Below are 27,258 nucleotides of genomic sequence, written 5' to 3'. Positions count from 1 at the left end.
TCAGATTCTGAACTCAGCCACCTTGGTATAGAATCATAGAATACTAGATCTGGAAGGGACCTTGAGAGGTCATCAAGTCCAGTCCCCTGCCCTCACAGCAGGACCAAACACTGTCTAGGTCATCCCTGACATGTTTATCTTATCTGCTCATAAATAATCAATGATGGAGATGCCACACCCTCCCTAGGCAATTTATTCCAGTGTTTAACCACCGTGACAGTTAGGAAGGTCCTTATGTTCAATGTCCTTATGTCCAATCTAAACCTCCCTCGCTGCAATTTAAGCCCATTGCTTCTTGTACTATCCTCAGAGCTTAAGGAGTATATTTTTCTCCCTTTTCCTAGGTACTTGAAAGATGTTATATAACCCTCTCAATCGTCCCTTTTTCAAAACTTAAATTCACTTCTTTCCATCTTCCCTCATAGCTCATCTTTTCTAGACCTTGAATCATTTTTGTTGCTCTTCTCTGGACCTTCTCAACAAAGGCTGTGTCAGGAATGGGATTTGAACCCACATCTCCTTTCAGAGACTAGAATGCCCAATTCAGGGAAAGACAGCACCTTGAGTCCAGCACTTTAGACCACTTGGCCATCCTGACAGCAATAAGCCTAATTATAAATGCTGAATCCACTAAAGTCAATGGAATGGGCAGTTCTGTGGCACCTTAGGGAGAATCTACATAGAGTTTAATTCGAAATAAACTACGCAAATTGAGCTACCTCAATTGTGTAGCTTATTTCGAAATAGCTTATTTTGAAATTGGGAGTATCTACACAGCACATATTTTGAAAGAGAGCACTCTTCCTCCGACTTTCCTTATTCCTCATACAATGAGGGTTACAGGAGTCAGATTAAGAAGTCCTCCATCTTGACAGTATTTCGAAATAACTGCCTGCTATGTAGATGCAGACTAAGTTATTTTGAAATAATGTTGCTGTGTAGACATGAGGAACTAACAAATTTATTAGGTCATGATTTTTTGTGGGTAACACTCACTTCATCAGATGAGTTGGAATGGAAATTACAGAATCCAGGGTATATATAATAGCAAAGGAGTTATCTGTCAATTGTAGGACCAGTGTTAATGAAGCTAATTAAGTCAGGCTGGATGTGTCTCATTCATAGCATTTGATGTAGAATGGCAAATATTAAAGGTGGAGAAATTGCCTTTGTAGTGCATTAACCAATTCAGATCTTTATTCAAGCCTAAATTGATAGTGTGGAACTTATAAATGAACTCCAGTTCAGATGTCTCTCTCTGTAATCCGGTGATAAAATTCCTTTGTAGAAGGATGGCTACAGGTTTGTGAGTGTTGCCATTCCTATGTCTGAGTTGCATCCATTTATCCTTTGGCGCAGACTGTCCGGTTTGACCACTATACATGACAGATGCAAGCATTGCTGGCACTTGATGGCATGTATCACATTGGTGGATGTGCAAGTGTATGAGCCCCTGATGTTGTGGCTTATGTGGTTAGGTCCAGTGATGGTGTCACTCTTGGCTTGCTGTGGTGTAACTTCAATAAGAACCTGGCCCCTTGTATCTTTTACTTCATTGTTCCTTTTCGTACCCTGACATGCATTAAATCATGCTGCTACAGGACCCAAATCCCTCCCTTTCTGCAGTCTGCCCATTCTCGAGCCTCTATGGTTCATAAGGTGCAATATTACATCCCAGTGTGCATGTAATTGGTATGTTGTGCACATGGGCAGTGGGTGAACATAGGGCTGGGGGAGACAAGCCCCCAGCCCTGCCCCTTTTGCCCCAGGCCCTAGTCCCTATGGGATTCACCTCCCTCCTCCCCTCCCCCCCGCCCCGCCCCGCCCAGAGCACCATGGGGAGGTTGAGTGGCATGTGACCCAAGCTGCCCCTGTCCTGGAGCAAGGGGGAGCAGCAACCCTCCACCCCCAGTGTTCCTACAATAGGATTTCTGGGGGTGGAGAATGAGTGGGACCAGGCTGGCAGTTTGGGAAGACAATGCCTTTTCCCACCTATTGTATCTGCCGCCCCGATCGTCCAGTTCATGTGAGTGTTATTCATGAAACAGAAAATGCCTGCACTGGAAAATCTCATTTGCTCTGCAGTAATCAGCCAGGGTATTGTCCATTCTGTTATCCAGGGTTAATGGTCTTCTTGGTGGGAGGGCACTCAAGACCTCTTGGGAGGTAATTAACCTAAAAAACTAACCTGTTAAATGATTTATTGTAATTGTTTAACAAGTTAATGGTGGACAGCTGGTGGGTCCCAGTGGCAGAGGTCCTATGGCCAGCCTGCCATGTCCGGGGGGCAGCTCCAGCCTGGCCACATGGCAGGCAGCAGGCTGCTCTGCAACCAGAGTCTTGATTCCTGCTGGCCCGGCCCTCCAGTTAACTGGTTACCAGGTAAGGGTGCCAGGAAGGCGAATGTTTACCAGGTAACCGGTTAACCTTTTACATCCCTATTCTCAGCCAATTTACCACTGTGGGTTGCATGTGCAGCTGTCTATGTGTTATGTGGGTCACATCCACACAATATGGCTACGACCTGTATGGCCCTGAGGATGTCACGTAGGTCACAGCTGTGTGCCGATTGGGCCACGGGTTGAGAACCACTGGGATAGAGGAACCAGTCTAGAGAGAACCCCACACTCTATGTAGGAGGGCAGAGCTGTCAGTAAAGCAATGGGAGAATGAAATTCCAGGCAAAAGCTTTTGGCATTTTGTTGCTGGCCACATTTAATTTTTCATGATATTTCTACCCAATGATCATTCTCAGGGTGGACACCTCTGCTATTGGAAATGCAGGTGAAAAGCACCCGTGTGCAGCATCTCAGTAGTGAGCCAGCCCCCTCCAGTTCCCCTTAAGCTCAGCTCTGTTTTGAGGATGTGAGTGGGAATTCAATCACACTTGGACCTGGTGGCATGAGGAGTGGAACTAGAGAAAGAAGGTCAGATTCTAGGGACACTTCAGGCTATGTCTACACTGCAGAGTTTTTCCGGGATACCTCTGGTATCCCAGAAAAACTCTGCCGTGTCCAGGGAATGTGTCTGCTCTTCCGAAAATGTTTTTGGAAGAGCAGACATGCTTTTTCAGCATCCCTGTAAACTTCGTTTTACGAGGAAGAAGGGATGTTCCGAAAAAGGGTTTTTTCCCGACATTTGGCCCAGTGTACACAGGCCAAATGTCAGAAAAGCCTCTTCTGAAAAAAGTGGAAAAAGCTATGCAAATTGCAGTTTGCAATTCGCGTCATTTTTTCTGGAAGAGCAGTGCAGGGTAGACATAGCCTCAGTGTGATGCATCGGTAGGGACTCAGGACTACAACCTGGGCCAGGCTGCTACCAGACATAAACCAGCCTCTCAGCATTTAACACTGCCCTCTGGGCCTGCTCCATAAAGATCTCTTTCCTACAGCTCTGCTGGCTGCACCACGTATTGCTCAGAAAGCAGGGCTTGGGCCGGCAGGGCTGAATTTCACCCCAGGGGTGGTTAGAAGCAGATGTATCAGAGCATGTTTTGGTACCCACAGTGGTCAGGAAGCATCACTATGATTTTTAGCTGGACACCGACTTGTTTCCTTATTAAAAAGGAAAGGGGATGGCTCCCCTCTCTCCCCTTGATAGCAGCAACATCCGGCTTGCTCTTATTCCTGGCTGACCTTGGTATGGAGAGGCCGGGAGTGGTATTCTAATGTGGATCCGGCATAGGGTGGTACCATGCTCCACAGCTGCACCAGCCAACGTAACTGTTTAAAGATTAAACATTCTGTGTAAATATTAAAGTTCTTGCTCAGGTTGTTCAGCCTGGATCAAGGCAGGAAGGAGACGGGTTTGCAATCTCCAGCACTGGCTCCAGCTGTCAAAGAAAAGGCCCTGGGAGTGCATGGGGACATGGTCCAGAAGGCTGTGATTCAATAGGTACACAACGTGTGAACACAGGCTACAAACCCACATGTAAGGTGCTCTCTGGGTTTCCACAGGGGCTCCAGGAAATGTACCTACGTGGCTTAGAAGGAGGAAGTGTTACCCTGCCATCCAGTTATGCCCAACAGGTAGATTACATAGGCATGCGGTTTTGCCTTAAATCATTCTGATATCACATTCTGCTGCTGCAGTCTGGCTTCCATCTTTATGGTCTTTGTTCAAAGCCTACTGAGCTCAATGGAAAGACTTCCTTTGACCTCGGAAGGCTTTAGATTTGGCCCTGCAGGAGGATGTGTCTTTGTAACATGCACCTGTCCAACAAATCCAAAATCTTGGTTCCATAACAAAAGAAGAACAGCCAAACTTAGTCAGACCAAAGTCCAGTGTCTGGTCTTCCAACGGTGGCCAATGCCAGGTGCCCCAGAGGGAATGAACAGAACAGGCAATCATCCAGTGATCTGTCTCCTGTCGCCTGTTCCCAGCATCTGACAGAGTCTAGGGACACCATCCCTGCCCATCCTGGCTAAGAGACATTGATGGCTCTATCCTCCATGAATTTATCCAGCTCTTTTTTGAATCCTGTTACCCTCCTCTAGCAGATCTCACAGGGTCAGCATCCATAAAAGTAACAAGCTTGATCCAAAGCCCCCTGAACTCAATGGAGTCACTTGGATTGATTTCAGTGATGCCTGGAGAGAGCAAGAGGTGCATAGAACAGACTTTCTTTTCTTTGGCTTGTAATCCAGCCTAGCACAGACGAGGGAGGTATTTGTCAGGGGATTTGCCCAGGGCTGGCCTTACCATGAGGCGAACTGAGGCAGTTGCCTCAGGTGCCAGACTGTGGTGGGGAAAGGCGGGGAGGTGCCACTAGGACCCAAAGTGTAGAAAATTGTGTCTGCTGCTGGTGCATATGTATTCTCTCTTCTGTAGATGCACAGAGATGATGGAGTGCTGTGCTGGAGAAAGGAGGGCACAAAGAACAGGAAGAAGGCAGAATTGAGACTTTTCAAAGTTTTGGCCCAAGCGAGGGAGCATGGGGGCGTCATTTGAGCTCCCCACCTCAGGGGCCAAAATGTTGTGGGCCGGCCCTGGATTTGCCCCATAGAGACAACACTTTGCATATTAGAGGGCCAGTCACAGTGGAGACATGTTTCAGATCTAGTTGTCTTAAATAGACCATTTGCTTTTCCATTTGAGAGAAAGAGAGAGAGAGAGAGAGAGAGAGAGAGAGAGAGTGTGTGTGTGTGTGCGCGTGCGCGTGCTCAGCATAGAATCAAAGATGTCTCCCCAGATATGATCCTCCAGAGACAAGGAAAGGCCCCTTCGTGTCAAAGCAAATCCCTGAGGTGTACACGACTATCAAACTGTGAGGCTTTTTCCCCCTTTACATTTCCAAGAACATTCCCTGAGTCCAGAATCTGCCAATTGCAATAGCTTACAGACTCCTGTACGTCTGTGTCTTAAACAAGTATGACTGGGTCATTTTTATCAAACAGGGAGCCTGCTTTTGACTGTTGTTTCTTTATCCCAGGCCAGGATCCACCTCATTAAATCGTTTTCATCCTATTCTGTAGAGAAGTATCCACCCATTCGATCATCTGCATTCACACACTAGCATGCACATAAGCCCATCTGTTCACTGTTCAGATCTGTGTGCCAACCTCTGTTACACAGGGCTGGGACAGAAGAGTCCAGGATCTCACCTGGCAGCTGGTTTCTTCCAAAGAGAATGGGCGTGTCCCCGCTTGACATCTTTATGTGGCTCACAACATTTGTCAACATTTCACAATGACTTTGTGCCAGTGTTTGCAGTCCCCATCAGGCCTCCTGGCCCCGCCAGTGAGCTGCAAGTCATTAATACCTGTGGGCAGGCTCCATGTAGCAGAGTGGAGGAATGCCTACTCTCTGAGATCTCTGCAATACCTCTGGATTAAAGGAACATTGAGAAGCACTGCAACCTCTTTCTCCAGCTGTTTGCCAGATCCCCTGAGTGATTCAAGTTTCTTTCGCTTCATTTTTGCCAAAGATTTATTTTTCTTCTGGCCATAAGTAATAAGGGTCAGATAAACAGGACAGCTGGGAAGAGATTGGGCTTTATTTTGGTGTCAATCAAATGGCACGTGTCATGGTTAAAAACCATCATTCTCCCTTAACACGACAGGAATCACTAGCTACAGAGGCTGATGGTACTTTTCAAGGAGGCAGATGGAGCAGAGCTCAAACACTGTGCTTTTATTTCTAGGGTGGTATACTAATTGGTCCAGCACCAGTGACAAAGTGGAGGATATTACATTTCCCGTACTTTGCTGGGCAATAAAATGTAAGGACTCCATGCTTGACAAACTAATGTAGCTGTTTATTAGGAGAACTGTGTACAGAAATGCTGCATCAGCAGCTAGCATTCAAGCCATGTGCACACAGACTAACTTCCTGTTGCTGACTCCAAACTTTTCCCTCCGGCAACCTGTGCTCCTGTCTCCAGGTTCCATACAGGTTGCCTCACACCACGTGGTCCTCTAGGGCTTGAGGTAGGAATTACTAAGATATCAAAATAGTTATTCCGTGTTTCACTGCAGGTTCACCGGAGCCAGGCAAGTTGGGGGTGGCGACAGCCTTGTATTCCATCAGCCACATTATAATATTTACCCACTCCTACAAATTACCTCTCAGTGGCATCTCTACATGCTCATTTCAGCTAGATCACTTTCAGATGGCATCTGCTGTATCCCCTGAAAGAACTGCTCCGAGGAAGTGAGCAGTTAGGCTACGTCTACACTGGCAGAGGAAAGATACACAACTTCAGCTACTTGAATTGTGTAGCTGGAGTCGGCGTACTTTGCACTGATTTCGAGGCGCAGCCTCACAGTGAGAGTCAATGGGAGAAACTCTCCCATTGACTTTCCTCACTCCTCGTGACTGCAATGAGTTCCAGGGTCGACAGCAGAGTCCTCTACATTTGATTTAGTGGGTCATTACCAGACTTGCTCAATCGAATGTTGGAAGATCAGTCTCTGAAGAGTCGATCTTCCCAGAATGTAGATGTGCCCTTAGACATTTGGCAGATCGTAGACACACATGCACACATGTGCATGACACACACATACTCAGGGTGAGTCTACACAGCAGCATTATTTCAGAATAACAGCCATTATTCTGAAATAACAATGCGAGCGCCTACACAGCAATTCCGTTATTTCGAAATAAATTTGAAATAACAGGCGGCTTAGTCTGACTTCTGTAAACCTCCTTCCATGAGGAATAACGCCTATTCTAAAATAGCTATTTCGGAATAGCAGTAGTGTGGACACTCCACTGCTGCTATTTTGAAATAGCTCCTCCCCAGGGCTATTCAAAGTCATTACCCCCCACTGCCTCCTGAGGCTCTAAATCGAGGTAGCAGGTCCACATTAGGGGAGCCTGCCTCGGACTAATTTTGAGGCTTCCCTGTAGTGTAGACGCGCTATTTCAAAATAAGTTATTTCAGAGTATTTCTTCCGGAATAGCTTATTTCAAAATAAAAGTGTGCAGTGTAGATGTACGCTCATTGTTGCACGGAAGACAGCCTCTGTTTAGAGGAGACCTGCAAAGGTAATAGCAGGGGGTGTTGCCAGGAGGAACTATGTGGAGCAGGAGGACAAGGATGGCAGGAGTGCTGCAGGCTCGGACAGAGGTGCATGGAGGATTTGGCAGGTCAGGACTGAGATGCTGTGTCAGAGGCACTGCTTGGGGCTGCGATCTCCAGGACAGTGCAAGTCAGGACTGAGATGGAATAGCAGAGAGTTGAGTATTGGGGAGAGAGAGGCAGAGATGGGTACAATATTCCTGATTCTAGCCAGTACTAAATGAGTGTTCCAATCGATCAAATTTAGCCCAGTTTCACCTCTTCCCATGAAAGATCCCAAGATGGAGGCTTGGCATTAGCAGCGGTGGGGTCTCCTGCATGCCAGCGCTGTTCCAGAGGGCATGCCTCGGCTATTGGCAGGAAAGGTGGATCGAGTGCTCTTGCGAAGGTGCAGCATTTCCCTTGCCTCACTGCTTGCCAAAAATGCACCTGCAACAAAGAAGAGGCACCCAGAACCCTGTCGATTGCAGATTGTGTTAAATCACCGGAAACAGCACACTGGGCTCCTGACCATGCACTCACAAAGGGCCTGGCAAGCTTTTCCCCAAGCCTTATGACTGGGGCAGGTTAGGGGATCGATCTTAAAAACAATGACTGGACCAGGTTATTTCATTTCTGGAAGGAAAATAATTGATCGGGGGGGGGGAAGGGGGGGAGGTGAAGAGAGAGAGAGAGAAGAGAGTTTGGAAACAGCCTGCATGGTGGGGTTTGGACAAGTCCTTCCTGAAACAAGAGGCTTGTGCTTCAAAGGCAGGCGAATGTCGGGCCAACTTCACCCCACTCCGTTCTCTGCTAATGCACCTCTGCCATGGCCTACACCTGTGGTTTTCAAACTTTTTTTCCCCATGACCCAGTTGAAGAAAATTGTCGATGCCCATGTCCCAACATCATTTGACTAGAGCTTGGGTTGTGGGGTGGGGCTGAGGAGGAGAGTTTTGGGCGGTAGGAAGGGTCTCCGGCTTTGGGGGTGAGTCAGGGCTGGGGCAGGTGGGGCTGACCCTGAGCGGCTCTCGCTCAGCAGTGCAGTGGGGGTTCTAAGGCAGCTTCCTGCCTTTCCTGGCACCACAGACCTTGCTGCGCCCCAGAAGCAGCCGGTTCCCAGCCCGTGGGAATGCGGATCTAGTGCTCAGGGCAGGGGCAATGTGAAGAGCCCTGTGTGCTCCCTCCCCCCAACCCCCCCACCTAGAAGCTGGGCCTGCTGTCGGCCGCTTCTGTGTGCAGGACAGGCAAGTAGCTGCTTTTGCTCCACACTGATCACCTGATCCCCCGACAGCAACGAGACCCAGCACCCGACATTCCACCACCCAGTACTGGGTCGTGACTCGTAGTTTGAAAACCACTGAGCTACATCCCCTCCTGATACTCCAGCACAGACGACCTGGCACTGGCTGCTCATGTACCTTAATCCTGGTGCTCAGCCCTTTCTGCTGTGCTAGTGTAACCCACACACCTGCTGGGTGTGGGGCTCTGTCCCATCTAGGGGCACCGAGCCCACGGCCAGGGAGAATAATGAGTTTGCTCTACAGCCTCAGCTGAGAGCCGGTTGCGTTTTAGCTCAAGTGGTAGCGGCTCATGGACTAAGCTCCAGAGATCCCAAGTTCAATTCTGCCTGTGGGTGTTACCTAAGCCCTTACCACAGCTACACTTTAGTATTGAGCTAAGCCGACCCTTCCCTACCTGTCCTCACAGCAGCCTGGGCTGCTCAGTCCTTCACCTCACAAACCTGAGCCTGCGCTCTGCTGTGCTGTAACGTGCTCCTAGTTGTGTCTTTCCGGGATTTCAGAGAGCGCTCATCCCCACCGCACAGCTTTGGCCTGACTCATAGTTCTCCCTGGCTTTGCCTGGCAGTAGCTCTGCGATCCTATTTTGGGCTCCCCTTACTAGCTCTTCCAAATCTTAAGGTGCTTATTTCACTCTGAACTGCCAAACTTTTTGAGAGGCGCGATGGCTGGGTTTCTGGAGGAGCTGTGATTTTAACCCCACGCCTCAATTTAGAGCCTCGTGGGCATAGAGAGTTAGCGTGAAGAAGTAAATAGAGAAAAACGGGTGAGACCCTCCCTCTGCAGCTGCTACTGAGTGGAGTGGGGAGAGTCCAGGAGGAAGTTTTCCGCTCTCACTGGATCTATGAGCCAAATGACTCACCATCATGCTGTCCAGTACAAAGTCTGCACAGAGAAACCCCGGGGAGCAGGCTGGAAATGTTCAACGCCCTTAGAAAAACAACATGGGGCCTGCTTGCCAAAAGGTGTTAGAAGGGTTTTTTAACTGCTCTCTCAGACCTGCTACTTATAACTGCATTTTGGTTCCTGTAACTCTCAGCCTGGTGGAACCTTGTCAGTGGATCACAGAAGCCAAACCCTTAGGGCACATCTACACAGTGGGGTAAAGCCGAGATAAGCTACGCGACTTGAGCTACGTCAATTGTGTAGCTGAAGCTGAAATAGCTTATTTTGGCTTTTGGCGCTGTCTACATAGCAGGAAGTCTGAGATAGAGCATCTTCCTCCGACTTCCCTTATTCCTCGTACAACAAGGGTTATAGGAGTTGGAGTAAGAAGTCCTCCAGCTTGACAGTATTTCAATATTATGTTGAAATACCTGCTTGTAGTATAGATGCGGACTTTGTTATTTTGGAATAACGTTAGTTATTCCAAAATAACACTGCTATGTAGACATAGCCTTTGGCCCAATTCTGATCTCAGTTACATTGGTGAAAACCTGCAGTAACTCCTGCAGGGGGGTTAGTCCAAATTCACACCAGCACCAAAAAAATCCAAATTTGACCCTGCAGTTGGAAGAAAGGAAAGAGTCTGAGAGACTTCAAACCACAGTTAGCTCTGCTCAGTGAAGATCATCAGGAAGTCAGGAGGAGGAAGATAAAAGTGTGATAAAACCAAAACACTTTTTGCATGTCCGAATACAAAACACCATTGACCAAAGTGCAGGCCGGATTCCACTTGGTCCTTCCATACACATCAATGGAGCAAGAACAATGACATAGGGCATGTCCACACTAGGAAATTATTTTGAAATAATTAAATTTAAAACAACAACTCCTGAAATAACAAAATTGAAATAGCAACTCCCATCTGTGGGGGAGCCTCAAAATTAGTCTGAGGCAGACTCCATCATTATGAATGTACTACTTTGACTTACAGCCCCGGGAAGCATTAGGGAGTAATTACTTGAAATTACTCTGGGGAATAGTTCTTTTGAAATAGCAGCAATGGTGCATCCATACTAATGCTATTTCAAAGTAAGGTTATTCCCCGAGGAAAGCAGGAGTACAGATTTTGAAATAACGGGCTTTGGTAGTATGGACGCGACGCTTATTATTTCAAAATAAGGCAGGTTATTTCAAAATAACTCCCTAGTGTAGACCAGGGTTTAGGGATTTGCCCTTCCAGTAATACTTGGCACCTTTATAACACCAAATGGCTCTCCAAACATTTATTAAGCCTTTGTCCCCTCTCCTCCCCTCACATACAATAGTCTCTATAAGAACTAGCATGCTCGTTTCACAGGTGGGCAAAGAGGGGCACCCAGCTGAGGACCAGAAGGATATAAGGGATTGATCCAGCTACTAGGGAAGTCAGCAGGAGCTGTGAGCACTCTCCTTGAAGTCACTGGGAGTCTTTCTACTGACTCCATGGAGAAGAAGCTGTAGGCCTTGCCAGAAGTTTTTAGACTAGAACTTGGGTGGTTCTTCCTCATCCCTTAATAAGGTCCTGGCTGTTGCACCGCTCCAAAAAAACCCTCAGCAGGATGTGGAAGGGCCCAGGCAGGCCAGTGAATAATGTATTTTGTGCAAACCATTTTAATGTTGATAGAAAAATATACGTTACTTTTTCATAGGCCTCAGCACAAGGCTGTTCCTGGCCTGTGAACTGGTAATACACAAACCACTCAGTCTGAAATTAGCTTTTCAGGGTTGGAAAATAGCTTGAGTCTTGAACTCATTTCAGCCTCCTTCCCCCCTCTCCTCATGGTGTGGTTTTTGGTTCCCCCATAGTCATTTTGCATCTGGTTTTATGCTTCTCACCTCCCTCAGTGGGGGTTAAACCTGTGCCTCCTGCAAGATGGCATCCCTCAGGTTAAATGCAGCCCTGCCTCTGGCTAGCGGGGGTTCCAAGGAATCAATGGCTGGGGCCAGATTATCTCATAACTACCGAGTTTCCTGCCCTTCCTCAGATGCATCAGGACCTGGTCGTTGTCAGAAACAGGACACTAGAACAGACTGACCACATATCTGCTTCACCTCAGCAGTTCCTGTGTGCCTGCAGGCCGAGAGGCTCGTGAGTTGTTATGAGACACATGGCTGAGATGTGCCCAGTTGCCACCGGAGAAATCTCCTTTGGTCTGTTTCCTCAGGTGACGGGCAGTTCAGTGCTTTCATTATGCGATGGAGTGGAGGGAGGGGCCGCAAAGAAGCCTTGTCTTAGCTGATGTAGGGGGGAGGGCTCGGAAGAATACAGGAAATTAGCCATATTTTCAGGTCGACAATGGCCTTGCTTCCTGTGTGCTCAGCCCAGGCTCTGTGAATACGAGCACTAGGTGACGTACATCGGTTGCTATGAGGATACACCACACAGGAATACAGGCTTAGAAGTGTATCTGCCAGGAGACTCTCAAGGCAGGGCAGGTGACTCCCACATGAATAATGCTACTGGGATTTTAACCACTGGCTGCCAGGAACCCAAGCGGTGGGAAAGTCGATACACAATAGCTGCTGTTTGCTTTTTCTTTCCCCCACTGCTGCACCTCACACACTGATTCTGATTCTGCCTGGCTGAAAGTGACATTACTTCATGGCGCTGGTGGGTCCGAAGTTGCAGCTGAAAATCCAGAAGCTCACAGATTTGTCTGAGCCTTAAATGTCGTTCAGAAGAAACAGGGAGAGGTAAAGAAGAGAAAGGATTTCTGAGTTAAAGGATTTGTACAGCACAAGGGTCTGATCCAATGCCCATTGACGCCAATGGGAGTCTTTTCATTGACTTCACTGGATTTTGGACCTGGCTGTGATGGTGCATGTAATGCCAGCATGAGTCTCTACAGCCAGAGCTAAAAGCCAGCCAGCGCCCAGTTAAGGCCGTAGAGCCGTGGTCACCAACCAGTAGATCGCGATCTACCGGTAGATTTCAGGGGCTCTAAGAGTAGCTCTTGAGCCCTCTCTGAACTGCGCACCTGCACAGTACATTTACATTAGATTTCCTCATGTAATGTAGGCGGGGCTTCAAGGAAGGGGCGGGGCAGTAGATCTTCGCCTGTTCTGAGACTTAAAAAGTGATCTTGGGTGTAAAAAGGTTGGAGACCACTGCCGTAGAGCAAACTCATTCTTTCTCTCTGTAAGTGGTCTAAGTGCCGCCCCATAAGACAGTGAACCACACCCGGTAGGTGCATGGGTTACCCAAGGACATACACTGCTTTGCTCAGTCAGCTTTTACCCAGAACAATGATGTCTCTACCCACAAAGGAGTTGATGTCCAGTGATGCTGAGCCCCTACAGCTTCCTGTAAGCAGAATTCAGGGTGCTCAGCACTTTGGCAAATGAGGCCCATGGCAATAAAGGCGGTTCGAGGAAATTGTGAACAGTGACTTCAGTCCTAGGGGCCCTTGTACAATGCTCAGATTGGGCCTTACCTGACCCAGAGCATGAGTCTTTCTGCACACAGGAGGTGGCAGCATTTCCCCAAAGGCCTTTGAGTTCAAAATCATTTTATAGCAGAAGCCCTTTATAAACAAACAACAATCTGGAAAGAAGAATTTTCCACGTCTTTCCTCCGTGTGCCGGAAGGGGGGGGAATGCTGGTTTCTTCTCATGCTTGCCTGATGGGTGATTCCATTAGTAATCTGGGATGGAACTTGCCTAGTTCTAAGGTGTCCAGATCCAAGGTTTTGATTTGATCCATTAACCCCAAAAACCAGCCCCAAGGCATGAAACCAGGCTGACGCCTGTCCCTTCTCCACCCCCAGCTCTTTGTTCCAGAGGTTTGGTTTGGGCCCATCACTGATTTACAAGTTTAATGTTGCCAGTCACAGACCCATTGAAGTGTTGAGCTGAAAAAAGTCATCTTGTCCTGTCTCTGTGCTGAGGCAGGACCAGCGAGAAGCAAGTGGTAAAAGAAGTGGCCTGTTTCCTCAACAAAAGGCACTTCAGCTTTCTCTGACCATTCCAAGCTATATAGGACGCAGTAGATCAAGTAGGAATCTTTTTTCCAGGATAGATAATAGTAACACTGGCTCCTATGCAAACTGTAAGTGGATGCATGATGGTTTCTTTGCCTTTGGCTTTCTCTAGCTACTGATAGCCTTATTCGGGAGGATAGTTAGGACCCAGTCTTTGACACTGGCCAAATTGGGTTGCTCCTTTATGGGTTGCACTTGAGACAAATGCCAGAGCTGTTCTGAAAAGGGAGTCCACACTGAACACATATTGCTCCTTGCTGCACCCCTGGCTATGGAAATTCTGAAATCTTGATTCAAAAGTATTGAGAAGTCTCTATTGAAAACCTGGTACCCATATTCTGTCAGATGAAAATCCCCTGCTAGAATGGAATATAAATCTCTCACAACAGTTGTGGTTGCAGCTTGTTTCTGGGTGCCAGTTTGCACACCTCATTCTTGGGAGGCACAAGCATGAAGTCTGCATTAATTAAAGAGGATCTCAATGTGTTTTTTAGGCATTCATTAAATCATGGGAGGTAGGTAAGGGTTGTTATCTCCAGTTTACAGATGGGGAAACTGAGGCATAGAAGAGTGAAGTGACTTGCCCCAGTTCACACAGTGGAGCAGTGCCAGGGCCTTTCTCACTCTCTATTCACTGTTTTAACCACTCACACACTCCGCTTTCTCCAAGAGGTGGGCTCCATCCATCCAGAGAGTGCTTTACCCCCATTAAAAAAGCAACATCTGGAAAGATTGCTGCTGTCAGAAAGTACAAATGCAGGGCTAGAAAAAAACATAATAAATGGTTACACGTCAGTGCCAGCTACAGCTCGGCTCTACCTCTGCATTTGTGGCCAACTTCCAAGCTTTATTAAAACATTGCTTCCCGAGAAACATACTGCACTGACCCTTCGCTTAGCAAGAAAACAAGGCAATCGGAATGTATGAGCTGCCATAGCAAGACACCAATAAAAATATCTTTGAATGAAAGATTCTCCTGCAAGCCCAACTCTCCCCTAGCCAGCATCACTAGAAAACACCATACTGTCACCCAATGGCTGAGGTTGGTATTCAGTGCATTTCTATCAACCCTGAGTGTTCGTTTCAGTACAGTTCTTGTTGAATGGAGCATTGCTGTTCATCTAAACACCAATGATCTGTATCATATGGAAACGGTCCAGACTTCTCACATAAACTACCCAGATAATAGTTTTCCATCCCAGAGCTGTATCTTTCTATAGGGGGAAGCAATAATATTTCCAGGGGAGATTGAACACACAAAAAAGCAATGTTGCTTACAGACCGGCATCGTCTTTCCCAGAAGAAAAAATTATCATAGTTGCTCACGCTGCCAGCTGCCTTCATTAATCTACTTAATGAAGCCAGTCCATCAAATGGCGAGAGCAAAACGCGGAGAATTGTGATGTGTAGCTCCTGTGTCATGCAACTTGCTCGCTGTATGAAACACATTTGTTGATCTCTGCACATTTGTCTCTCTGTTTAATGGGGAAGCTCATTTCTAGACAAAATGTGGCGTCCCAGCATGGATAGTACTGTGTAAGTGCAAAGCAGTATTAATTCTTCAGTACTATTTTAATTTTTAAGGAATCCTTCAGATAGAGGTGCAGTTTAATATAATATTTAGTTCTGTTTCAAATTTTCCTTTGGTTTCGGTATGGTGCTTTTAGCATATGGCAAATGAGAACCCTGAAAGAGAATCATTACTGTATGTCCTCTGATGGATGTATTATTTTTTACATAAATCAGGATATATCTTACAGGCTTGGAACTGGGGTGTCATACATCTTCATGCTGTCATCGCATCAGTAGATCTTGGAAGGCTTTTTTGGGGAACATAGACAGACATTTTATATAGAAACATTCCAGCCATAAACTTCTTGGCTGTGTCTAGACTGCATCCCTTTTCCATAAAAGGGATGCAGATTAGACACATCGCAATTGCAAATGAAGCGGGGATTTAAATCTCCCCCGCTTCATTTGCATAAACATGGCTGCCACTTTTTTCCGGCTCGGGGCTTTGCCAGAAAAAAGCGCCAGTCTAGACGGGGATCTTTCGGAAAATAAAGCCTTTTCTGAAAGATCCCTTATTCCATTTTTTAAGAGGAAAAGGGATGCAGTCTAGAGACAGCCCTTAAGTAACAATGTAACACCCGGCACTCTCACTGAAGGGTTTTGAAAACACATTACTCAGATTTGGTTTTTGTAGCTTTTATGTGTCACTGAGAACTCCTTGATGGACCAATTTCCTGCTCTTTTCATTGTATCTAACGTAAGAACATTAGAATAAGAATGGCTATGCTGGGTCAGACCGAAGGTCCACCTAGCCCAGTATCCTGTCTGCTGCCAGTGTCCAATGCTAGGTGCTCCAGAAGGAATGAAAAGAATAGATAACTATCAAGTTATCCATCCCCTGTCACCCATTTCCAACTTTTGATCAACAGAGGCTAGGGACACCATTCCTGCCCATCCTGGCTAATAGCCATTGATGGACCTAACCTCCATGAATTTATCAAGCTCTTTTTTGAGCTCTGTTAGAGTCTTGGCCTTCACAAAATCATCTGGCAAGGAGTTCCACAGGTTGACTGTGTATTGAAGAAGTACTTCTTTTCGTTTGTTTTAAACCTGGGGTGGAGAATCTAAGGCTTGGGGGCCAGATTAGACCTCCAGCTTGACTGGACCCAGCCCCCGAGGCTCAGGGCTCCCCCCCACTCAGCACTGGGGAGCCTACAGGACTGGAGGACTCAATCTATTACTAGCCTGGACTCCACTAGGCTCTGGCGTGCTAATAGAATGTGAGGAGTGTCTTTCTCCTTCTCAGTTGGGGGCCACATCAGTGAGCGTTTAGTTTTTGTTGTTGTTGTCATTGTTGCTTCTCACTTGTGTGTGGCCCCTGACTGATTTTTCTATGGGTCAGTGGCCCCCGAACCAAAAAAGGTTCCCTACACTTGTTTTAAACCTATTCATTTCATTTCATCTGCAAGTTGACTTAACTGTCTACGTAAGTACAAAATTGGAGTCTACATCTGCATCCGCAAAAATGATCTGCAGATATCCACAGATGTGGATGCGGATCTCCATGGCCCATTTCGGCAGATACAAAATTTGTATCCACATCAGTATCTAGAACCCTCTTTATATCCTTGGGACTCTCCTGTTCTCTGCATTCACATCCGTGGATGTGGATATCTTCAGATCATTTTTGCAGATGCGGATGCGGACTCCAATTTTGTACTGACACAGTTAAGTCAACTTGCCTTCATAATTCTGGGAGGAAGGTCTGCATTCCCCTTCATTTCACAGATAAGAAACAGAAGCACAGGGAGTTAAAGTGAATTTCAAGTCAGAATCCAGAAGTCCTGACACCTCAGTCCTCCCTGTGCTTTAACAATTAGACATCACTTCCAAGAAGGAGAAGTGCCTAATGGAATTATTTTCAGTATCCCAGGTTGCAGCTCTGCCCTCCTCCCAATCTGTGGTTTTCTTATACAGTATGAGTCTGTAGATTAAAATGTGGGTGGATTGACCATGAGAAGTGTAAACTGGGAAGCTGGAAGGTAAAGCAAGGACAAGGTTCTGGCTCCGTCTGTATGAGCCAAGCATTGAAGCTAATCAGGCACATTGAGCATGAACAGGAAAATACAAAGAACATTCCTAAAGGTCAATGTGACCTCTAGGAAGAAATGCCAGAGTATTCACCCTGGCTTGGCACCTCCTCACTCGGGGAGACAAGGCCAAGACAGAGCTAGAATTGAGCCTGGGCCAGACTCCAGCTTTCACTGACTTTGCTCACTCCCTCTCTAGAAAAAATGTTTCCTCTTGAGGAAAAGAACCAAAACAACAGATGGGGCTGGCTGCTGGATTTTCATTCTTTTTGCCTTGTCTTTTGATTCAGGAGGAGCTGCAGATGCTCCTAGGGAAGAAACTATCTATCCAGAGCCAACTTCGGGATCCTGACTATTGGTGGCAGCTGCGGATGAAGTTTCTAGAGCAGGCAAAGAGTTACATAGGCGTGCCCTATGCCAAGAAGTACCACGAGCCAGGCAGTAAGTGCAGATCCTTTTAGCCAAAGCTGAATTATTGTGCAAAGCTGCCTCTCTCCCCGCGTCTTTTCTCAACCAAGTGACTCTCCCGTTCTCCTTTATTGTATTCCTCGCATACTGCTGACATGCTTGCCTTGCTCCCCAGCTCCAGAGTATGAATCCCCACTTTTCCTGGACTGCTGCAGACTGATTCGGAGGGTGCTGTGTGACTTAAAATCAGAATTTGGCTTTTGTATCGGTCCAGGAAACCAGGCATATCAGTACGACACACTCCCCATCACTCTGCCCAGTGAGGAGCACATGAAGCCAGGAGACCTCATCTTCATTTCAGGAACGTACTTCAACACGGAACGTAATGTGGACAAAAATATCTATTCATCCATCCACCCCCTCTATGCCCCTTCTATCTATTCACTTAGCCATCCATCCTCATATGTATTCCCACCATCTTTCATGTTCATCCATCCATCCAGCCCAACCACACATACTACACCATCCATCTATCCATCTATTCATCCATCCTCATGTGTATTGCCCATGTGTACCCCCTCAGCCATTTCATCTAAGGGAGAAATATACAACACTGTTAGGGAATGTCTACATTACCACCCTAGTTCGAACGAGGAGTAACGGTGGTTCGAATTAGAAAGTCTAATTCGAACTGTCTACTCCGTGCTGCGTGTAGCCGCAGGCACGGAGACCGCAGTAACGGGGATTTAAAAATGGCGGTGCCTGGCAAGATGCAAATGAAGCCCGGGATATTTAAATCCCGGGCTTCATTTGCAGCTTCGAATGACTACATTAACCACCCTAGTTCGAACTAGGGTGGTAGTGTAGACATACCCTTAGGCTGTGTCTACATTGCACCCCTTTTCCGGAAAAGGGATGCAGATGAGACAAGTCAGAATTGCAAATGCAGGGGGGATTTACATTTTCCCCGCTGCATTTGCATGAACATGGCTGCCGCTTTTTTCCAGCTCGGGGCTTTGCCGGAAAAAAGCGCCAGTCTAGACAGGGATCTTTCGGAAAATAAAGCCTTTTCCGAAAGGTCCCTTATTCCTCTTAAAATCAGGAATAAGGGACCTTTTGGAAAAGGCTTTATTTTCCGAAAGATCCCTGTCTAGACTGGCGCTTTTTTCCGGCAAAGCCCCGAGCCGGAAAAAAGCGGCAGCCATGTTCATGCAAATGCAGTGGGGAAAATGTAAATCCCCGCTGCATTTGCAATTCTGACTTGTCTCATCTGCATCCCTTTTCCGGAAAAGGGGTGCAGTGTAGACACAGCCTTAGAGTATCTGTGAGCCACCATATAGGGCTGTGTATCTGGATTTGAATGATCCAGGTTCAATGAAGTAATAACACTCCCAATTTTTTACACCTTTCTGGAATTAAACTGAGAATGAACATTTTCTGAGTTATGAAGATGTGGTTTGGGGGATTCTCAAGTCATGACTACCTCTGCAGTTCCTGATGGGACCAGACCAGAAAGGCTTTTTGCGGGAAAATTTTCCAGTGCCATCTTTCCAAATCTTCAGCACAATTGTGAGAATTTAACAACACGTTTTAGTTGAAGTTGTTTGGTGGCTTGACGTGAGTTTGCAGAGCTTCATTCCAAGATCCTATTAGGTTTCCCTATCACAGACAGTTCCAATCCATGTGGCTTTCCTGGGAGTTCTTGGAGGGGGAGGGGAGTGATCTTGGAAGAGGGATGAATGATTGAATGGCTATGGAGTCTGAATTGGTAGTCCTTTTTGGTTAGGAAAAGAGCTGCTGATTAAACAGTGACACTGCCTGTCTTTGGAAAGACATCCTCCAGAGCTGTTAGCCCAGCACCTCCCAGCATGCAGTTTTAAAGGCAACTTTGGGAAATGCAAAGTCATTTTCTTGTCATTGCAGGAAGGAGGCAATTCCATGACATTGTCCATGTGGAGATCTGGTTGGGGGCCGGTGAGAGCAGCCTCGGGGCCAGGTGGAAAAGGGGCAGGCTGCAGATCTTTGATTCCTACAAGTTTGTCTCTTCCTCCTACGGAGACATGGAGTATCACTTCAAATCCATTGAAACTTGGCTCCAAGGCATCTGTGTCAGGCAAGCACCACAGGCTTTCTTGATATATACAGTACAGACCAGCCTGGGTTCCCTGAGGCTGGGAAACTCCTGATCCCACACCTGTAGGGGGTTTGCTGTGGTTCTGCTCTAAAAAGTGTCCTTAGAAAATGGCCTCTCCTTACCATATGCCAGCTTCCTAGGCTAGTTGCTTTCAACCCCTTTCTTCCACTCTCACAGTGCAACAGGGTAATAAAGAGCCCAACCCCTGGCAGTGCATTGTGTGGCTTGGAGCTTCCAAAATATCTTTATACTTTCTGCTCCCCTCAAAACACCTGGGCTGTGTCTAGACTGGCAAGTTTTTCTGCAAAAGCATTTGATTTGCGGAAAAATTTGCCAGCTGTCTACACTGGCCGCTTGAATTTCCGCAAGAACACTGACTTCCTACTGTCTGAAATCAGTGCTTCTTGCGGAAGTGCTATGCTGCTCCCATTCGGGCAAAAGCCCTCTTGCACAAATGCTTTTGTGCAAGAGGGCCAGTGTAGACAACGCGGTATTGTTTTGCACAAAAAAACCCAGATGGCGAAAATGGCGATCGGGGCTTTCTTGCGCAAAACCTCCTCTAGATTGGCACGGACGCTTAAAAGTGCTTTTACGGAAAAGCATCCGTTCCAATCTAGACGCTCTTTTCCGCAAATGCTTTTAACGGAAAATTTTTCTGTTAAAAGCATTTGAGGAAAATCATGCCAGTCTAGACGTAGCCCTGGGGTATGGGCCATGCCAGAGTAAGAAAAAAGAGGGAGGGAGCCCGCTGCTCTCTGGCTGGCTCGTATACCATCACCTACGGGAACGTGACAAGTTGGCGCAACTTAGAGCAGCCTGGAGACTACTTGGAGGCAGTCTGGGGAAGAATCGCTCCAATTAGAATCAAGATACCCCGCCTGACCTCCAGGGTCATTCTGACAATTTATGAGGCACCTCCACAAGAGGAAGATATAAAACACCTGCCTCTATGCTCAATAACCTGAGCCTCCTTGTTCTTTGCCTGTTATTTGTACGGAAAGAACTAACCAGCCATGAGCCAAAGAACCACCAATGACCCTCACTATAAACAGGTTATGACTCCCCAGTATTTTAGTGCCTTACGTTATGCTACTCATTTGTGGCTAAGCATTTTGGGACAGATTATTACACGTTGATCCCAAGGGTATGTACCCATCTGCACAGACAAGTCTAAAGACTGCCTCCCCAAGCAGGTACTGAGCAGACCGTTACATAATCTGAACGCGCCTCTGTCCCTGGTTTGCCTGTGCGTTGCCAGTTTTGAACTTCACCTCCTGCAACATACTGACGGGTATCAGCAGAGAGATGTTAACAAAGTCAGGGGAGCTGAAGCATTGAGGAAAGCGATTGGTGCCTGCCCTGAAAGGGCAGGTACGCCACGATCAAAATCCATAGGGGCAGCCACTCGGAGTCTGGTTTTATCAGGTGACGAGTGCAGGGGGAAGGAAAGGAAGTAGCTGACATTGTTTGCTTCCAAGTGACACGGAAAGTAGGCATCGTGTCAGTCAACAGCGGGGAAGCCTGACCTTTCAAAGACTTGAAGATGACCTTGGATGATTGCATTGAAGCAAGCCAGTCACCAAGCACTCCACCCACCAAATTGGCTTCCCCGCCTCTCCGCTACACAGACACAGGCACCCACTCAAACAGCAGCCCTTCCCTGAGCCTTTATCATCGCAGAGTTTTACCTAAAAACACCCACCCGCCCCCCGTGTCAAAGTCACTCTGCGTGTTTAATGCTGGAACCCCTTCCACAATTAGCAATGGTAGCTAGGCACCTGTTGCTAGGAGACCAGTCCTTGTTTATAGTGCTGAGGGTTTTCTGAACCTGCCAAACAACTTCTTTGGAACCCGCATACATAAAGCAGAGGCAGGTTTGATTGCAGAGCCGCCATTGACTGTACTGAAGCTATCGTTCTCCGCTCAGGGAGCTAAGCACCCCACACTCTACAGCAGTACCTGCTCCATTAAGCGATGGCTTGGTTTCTGTAGAAGCTCTCTTTATGGCCCTGCTAGAAGCCAAGTTTTCCAAGCAGAAGGAAGGCCAGGGGGCAGTGAAAGCTTTGCTAAGGCATTTAGTGTCTGCTGAGCAAAGGTTAGAATTTCTATTACTTTACTTCACTTTCAGATGTGTTTGTTTAACTTTGAAAGGAACAAAATACCCAGGAAGTTGCTCTGGAAGCAATTCAAAAATCAACGTGGTGATGTCCCTGTGCCCACAGCAGACTGGGATAGAGGCAGGAATGATGATTTTTTTTAAAGATGTGATTTTATAATTTCACACACAATTGAAATAGTTGTAAAGCAAACTAAGGTCCTGTTGACTTACATAGTCAATTTAGAAACTGACAGTCTTTAGCTGGGGTTTGCAAATGCGTATTAAATGGCTCCATTATCACTGTTGTGGCTCCTTCGTGGGTTCTGCTAATAGCTCTGGCCGGCTTTTTCACTTAGAAGTTAACTAGATCCTCTCTGCAGGATGCAGAGCCACTGGACAGGGATAAGAAGAGGTGGGTGGGTAGACATTAAGACCCAGTGGTGCCCCAGATTTTTGGGTGCCCTACACAGCTGCATAGTCTGTGTATGGGTAAGGATAACCCCATTTCTGTGTCTATTCTCTGGGCTGTGTCAGAGCCCACAAGATTAGCAGCCTGTTCTCCCAAGGTAGTCTTCTTCCCTTCCTGTTTTAAATTGTGTAGTGTTGCAAACTGCTGTGTATCAAGCCACAGGGGGATGAAGTGATCCTTACATATGTCGTTTCTAAAGTGCTGTGAAATCCTTTGGGATGAAAGGCACTAAATAAATGCTGGCTGGAGTATTATGGTAGTATCTCCTTTCTCTTATAGCTACAATGCATTGTACTTACTAGTGTCTGTTATAGAGAAACATCGATTTGTATATTGCTAAACAGTCAAACAAGATCAAATTCTCATTGACACCATGTCCCTTTTAAACCTTTGATATGTAAATGTAATTTCACCTCAGTCTTTACACTACCAGGGTACGTCTAGACTACAGGCTTTTGTCGACAGATACTGTCGACAAAGCTTCTGTCGACAAAGAGCGTCTAGACTACATCCAATTCTGTCAACAAAGCAAGCCGCTTTGTCGACATGACAGTGTAGATGCAAAGGACAGTGTAGATGCAATAATGCCTTCTGTCGACAGAACTCTGTCAACAAAAGGCATTATTCCTCATAGAATGAGGTTTACAGCCATCGACAAAACTGCTGAGTTCTGTTGATGTTATGTCGACAGAACTCAGCGGCAGTGTAGACACAGGTATAGTTTTGTTGACAAAAGTCCACTTTTGTCGACAAAACCCTGTAGTCTAGACACACCCCCAGAGTGGAGTCATGGGAGAGTTATACTTATAAGGCAAATATTCAAGGGGGGATTTGTTCAAATGATTCCCCTAACCACCTGGGACACTTGTGAAGACAATTTCTCTCCCAGAAGGCCATTCCAGTGATTGAAGTTAATCCATGAGAAGAGAACATACCACCTAGTTTCTTTCTATCTATCCAAAGTTTCATGACATTAGAAGCATAGAATCACAGAGCACTAGAACTGGAAGGGACCTCGAGAGGTCAGCAAGTCAGGTCCCTCCATTCACGGCAGGACAAAGCACCATCTGATCATCCTTGCACTTTAGACTAGAAACAAGCTGAAGCCCTAAAGGCAGGGTTCTGGTTTTGAATACTACTCCACAGTGATGTTTCAGATCACTCGTTCAAACCCACACTAAAGAATAGCCACTAGTGAAATAATAATAATAGCAATAAATATTGATTGCTTAGATAGCACTTTTCTATCCTGAGATCTTACTGCTTTTGGCAAAGATTGGTGGGCCTTATTATGGCAGCTGGTTAAAACATTTTTAGCTGAACAGGTTTCCGGTGGGAAATGGAAACTTTTTGCATGTATACATTGATTTCAACAAAATTTTGTTTTGAAAAAAAAAATCCATGGAAATGAGCATTTTGAGGTTGTGGAAAAGGAATGTTTTGACATTATCAACATGGAATGCTTCAAATTTTCATTTTGAAATGACTGAATGGTTCCATTTTTTAAAGTTGAAATGAGAGTGAAACAGTGTGATTTTGTCAAAATGAAATGCTTCGATAGACACCCCCCCAGTGAATTTTATTTTACATTTTATTTCATGGGAGATGTTTGCAAAAGGGTTGTTATAATTCCAATTCAATGTGAAAACAAATATCAAAATAATTAAACTTCCCATTAGTTCAGAAAAGGGCAACAAAATGATTAGGGGTATGGAAGTGCTGCCATATGAGGAGAGATTAATAAGATTGGGACTTTTCATCTTAGAAAAGAGGAGACTAAAGGGGAGATATGACTGGGCTGGAGAAAGTGAATAATACAAGAACTAGGGGTCACCAAATGAAATTAATAGGTAGCAAGTTTAAAACAAGCAAAAGGAAATATTTCTTCATGTCACACACAGTGAACCTGTGGAACTCCTTGCCAGAGGATGTTGTGAAGGCCAGGATTTAAACAGGGTTCAAAAAAGTGCTAGATAAATTCACAGAAGATAGGTCCATCAATGGCTATTAACCAGGATGGGCAGGAATGGTATCCCTAGTCTCTGTTTGGCAGAAGCTGGGAATGGGTGAGGGGGTGGATAATTTGGGTTACGTCTATACAGCAATGCGTTATTTTGAAATAATGTTGAAACACTGTCGAGCTGGAGGACTTCTTACTCTGATTCCTGAAACCCTCATTGTACGAGGAGTGAGGGAAGTCGGAGGAAGAGTGCTCTATTTCGAAATAAGTGCTGTGTAGATGCTCCCAATTTCGAAATAAGCTATACAATTGATGTAGCTCAATTTGTGTAGCTTATTTTGAGGTAAGCCCCGCGGGGTAGATGCACCCTTGATGATTCCTTGTTCTATTTGTTCCCTCTGGGGCACCTGGCATTGGCCACTGTCGGCAGACAGGATACTGGGCTAGATGGACCTTTGGTCTGACCCATTATGACTGTACTTATGTTCCCAGAAAACAAAAATTCTGGTTCCTGCCTAACTTGGATTATTACCTCCCCCCCCTTAAAAAGGGAATGACGGGGGCCTAACAGGGCACTGCAATGAGGCCATTAACACCCAGTGAATCAATGGCAGTGACTTAACATTCATCTGCTTCTCCTGCCCACTCACTCTAGTTAGTATATCACATCACAGCTTTCCTTTAAGAAGGAACAAGTTTTAGTTTGGCGTTTTGATACCTTATTAACTCGGCATTGTCTTTCAACTTACTATGTAATATCAAGCTCTACAGGAGCACAGAACACGATCCATGTCTGTCATGTCCCATTGGTCCTGCCTCTACAATTGAGATTACACAGTATATTTAGCAGTAAAGCTGTGACATTTATAGGCTTCCTGGAGGAATTGTCTAACATTTGCTAATCTTAGCCTATATATTACACTATTTTGGAAAGCCTATTGCTCCCTTTCCCCCAGGACCAGATTAAGACATGCTGAGGCCCTAGGATATGTCAAGTTTAAGAGGGAGCACTCTTCCTCCAACTTCCCTTACTCCTCGTACAATGATAGTTACAGGCATCAGAGTAAGAAGTCCTCCAGCTCGACAGTGTTTAGCATTACCAAAAAAATGTGCATTCTTCTAACAGAAATGACAATGAAAATAGAAATAATAAAGTTTTATATTTGCATATATGCCGATACATAGGCGAGGATGCTACTAAAAACTAGTACTTTTTTTGTATTTAGAGGTCCCTCATAATCTGAAGCCCTAAGATGTAACTTACAACTTGGTGGAAAGTATCAAAGGGGTAGCCATGTTAGTCTGAATCTGCATAAACAACAAGATGTCCTTTGGCACCTTATAGACTAATAGCTACCTTATAGACTATTTAATACTCCAATAAATATTAGTCTAGAAGGTGCCACGGGATTTCTCGTTGTTCTTACTTAACTTGTGTATAAATCCAGCACTGCTTCCCCCCTTGCTTTAATCAGTGTTTCATTTCCTTGAGCATTGTGAATTAAGCATCCTTTTTAAAAACACAGTCCTTGCTTGTAGCTTTGACTCTAACCCATTCCTTCTCAAAGACTGAATACAAATCTGTGTCTCACTAGGGCCAGATCTACATTAAAGGGGAAAGTCGAATCAAGATATGCAACTCCAGCTACATTAATTATGCAGCTGGAGACAATGTACCTTGTTTAGAGTTTCCCCGTTGTCCCCACAGCAGGAGCCTGATGGGAACAAACACTCCCATTAGTTTTCCTTACTCCTTGCAGGGGCAGGAGTACCAGCCACCAATGTGGGTGCCCTCTGAGTTCAATTTAGCGGGTCTTTACTAGAGCCACTAAATCAAACTCTACAAGATCGATTGTGGCAGCGTCGACCTTCCACTTAGTGAAGACATGGCCTAAGGTTATTCTACTTCCTGATGACTATGTGGTGTCAGTGCCCAATAAAAGGTCTCATTTATTGTCTTCACAGCCATTGCCCAGAACACAAGTGGGCTTCCGTTAGAGAGCTTCCCGGAAAGAAGTCTGTCTTCAATCCTGAGGCAGAACAACAGAAATCTGCTGAAGATGAAGGAGGTGGCCTGGGAAAGGAAGGTGAAATGCCACTAAAAAATGAAGAGACAGCTCCCAGATCCCAAGGCACAGCTCAGGACATTATGAGCAGAACCAGATTGAGTGAGAGCATCCAAAGGGTTGCTGTGGATTTACAGGGCATCTCAAGGACTGGGTCTAATATTACCAAAAAGGAGGAAGTAGAAAGGAGGTTAGATACAGACGCTAATAAAACCAGAGGACTGTCACCAGTCAGCTTGCTGCTGCAGACTGACCTTACTAAGCTGGACTTGGAAAGCAGTAATCGTGCATCTCCAGATGGAAATTTGGGTCAGGATAAAGATTCTGAAAAAGCCGAAGAACCAAAGACAGGAGCAAAAGCAGCATCTAAGGTCAGCCAAGCAAACAGTAGCGATCTCAACCTTTCCCAGACTGCCCATGATTCTGGCATAATAGCCCCAAATGCCCCTTCAAGCTCCAAATTAAACTCCAAGAAGGCATTAGCAACTAGCAAGAGGAAAAAGGGAGCCAAATCAATGACAAAAGGAGGAGATGAGCAGCTGGTTGGATCATCATCAGCTGATACAGGTGAATCTTGGGGCCTTGGCTTCTAAATGTCAATATCTAGTCATCAAGGCACAGCCTCAGTTGATGTAAGTGTCAATAGAGTTGCAGCAATTTACATCAGCTAAAGATCTGGCCCGTAAGCTATATGTGGCTGCAACCGTTTTGTGTGCAATTGTTGTGTCTTATTGACAACACTGTGGAAACATGGGCACGTCTCTTGCCTTTATAACAAATTAAGTTAGCATTTACTATCAATGGCAAACATTTAG

General features: G+C 46.0%; 1 protein-coding gene across 3 annotated transcripts in view; it reads left to right on the top strand.

Annotated features, from left to right (window-relative positions):
* Window positions 1–27,258, top strand: part of TTLL10 (tubulin tyrosine ligase like 10) — a 200,565-nt gene that overhangs the window by 115,691 nt on the left and 57,616 nt on the right. The window contains exons 2-5 of one of the 3 annotated variants that reach the window (XM_075906188.2): window positions 17,599–17,749; window positions 17,892–18,098; window positions 19,640–19,829; window positions 26,343–27,010. In XM_075906188.2, coding sequence (XP_075762303.2) covers window positions 17,611–17,749; window positions 17,892–18,098; window positions 19,640–19,829; window positions 26,343–27,010 — 1,204 coding nt within the window. In that variant the 5' untranslated portion in view covers window positions 17,599–17,610. Of the gene's footprint in view, window positions 1–17,598; window positions 17,750–17,891; window positions 18,099–19,639; window positions 19,830–21,680; window positions 21,946–26,342; window positions 27,011–27,258 lie in introns of those variants that run through there. The other 2 variants (XM_089773092.1, XM_075906191.2) reach the window with 2 other exon arrangements.

Source organism: Pelodiscus sinensis, chromosome 24 (genome assembly GCF_052426305.1).
Source record: "Pelodiscus sinensis isolate ZL-2025 chromosome 24, ASM5242630v1, whole genome shotgun sequence".
Taxonomy (NCBI): Eukaryota; Metazoa; Chordata; order Testudines; family Trionychidae; genus Pelodiscus; species Pelodiscus sinensis.
This window is presented reverse-complemented; position numbering and strand designations above follow the sequence as displayed.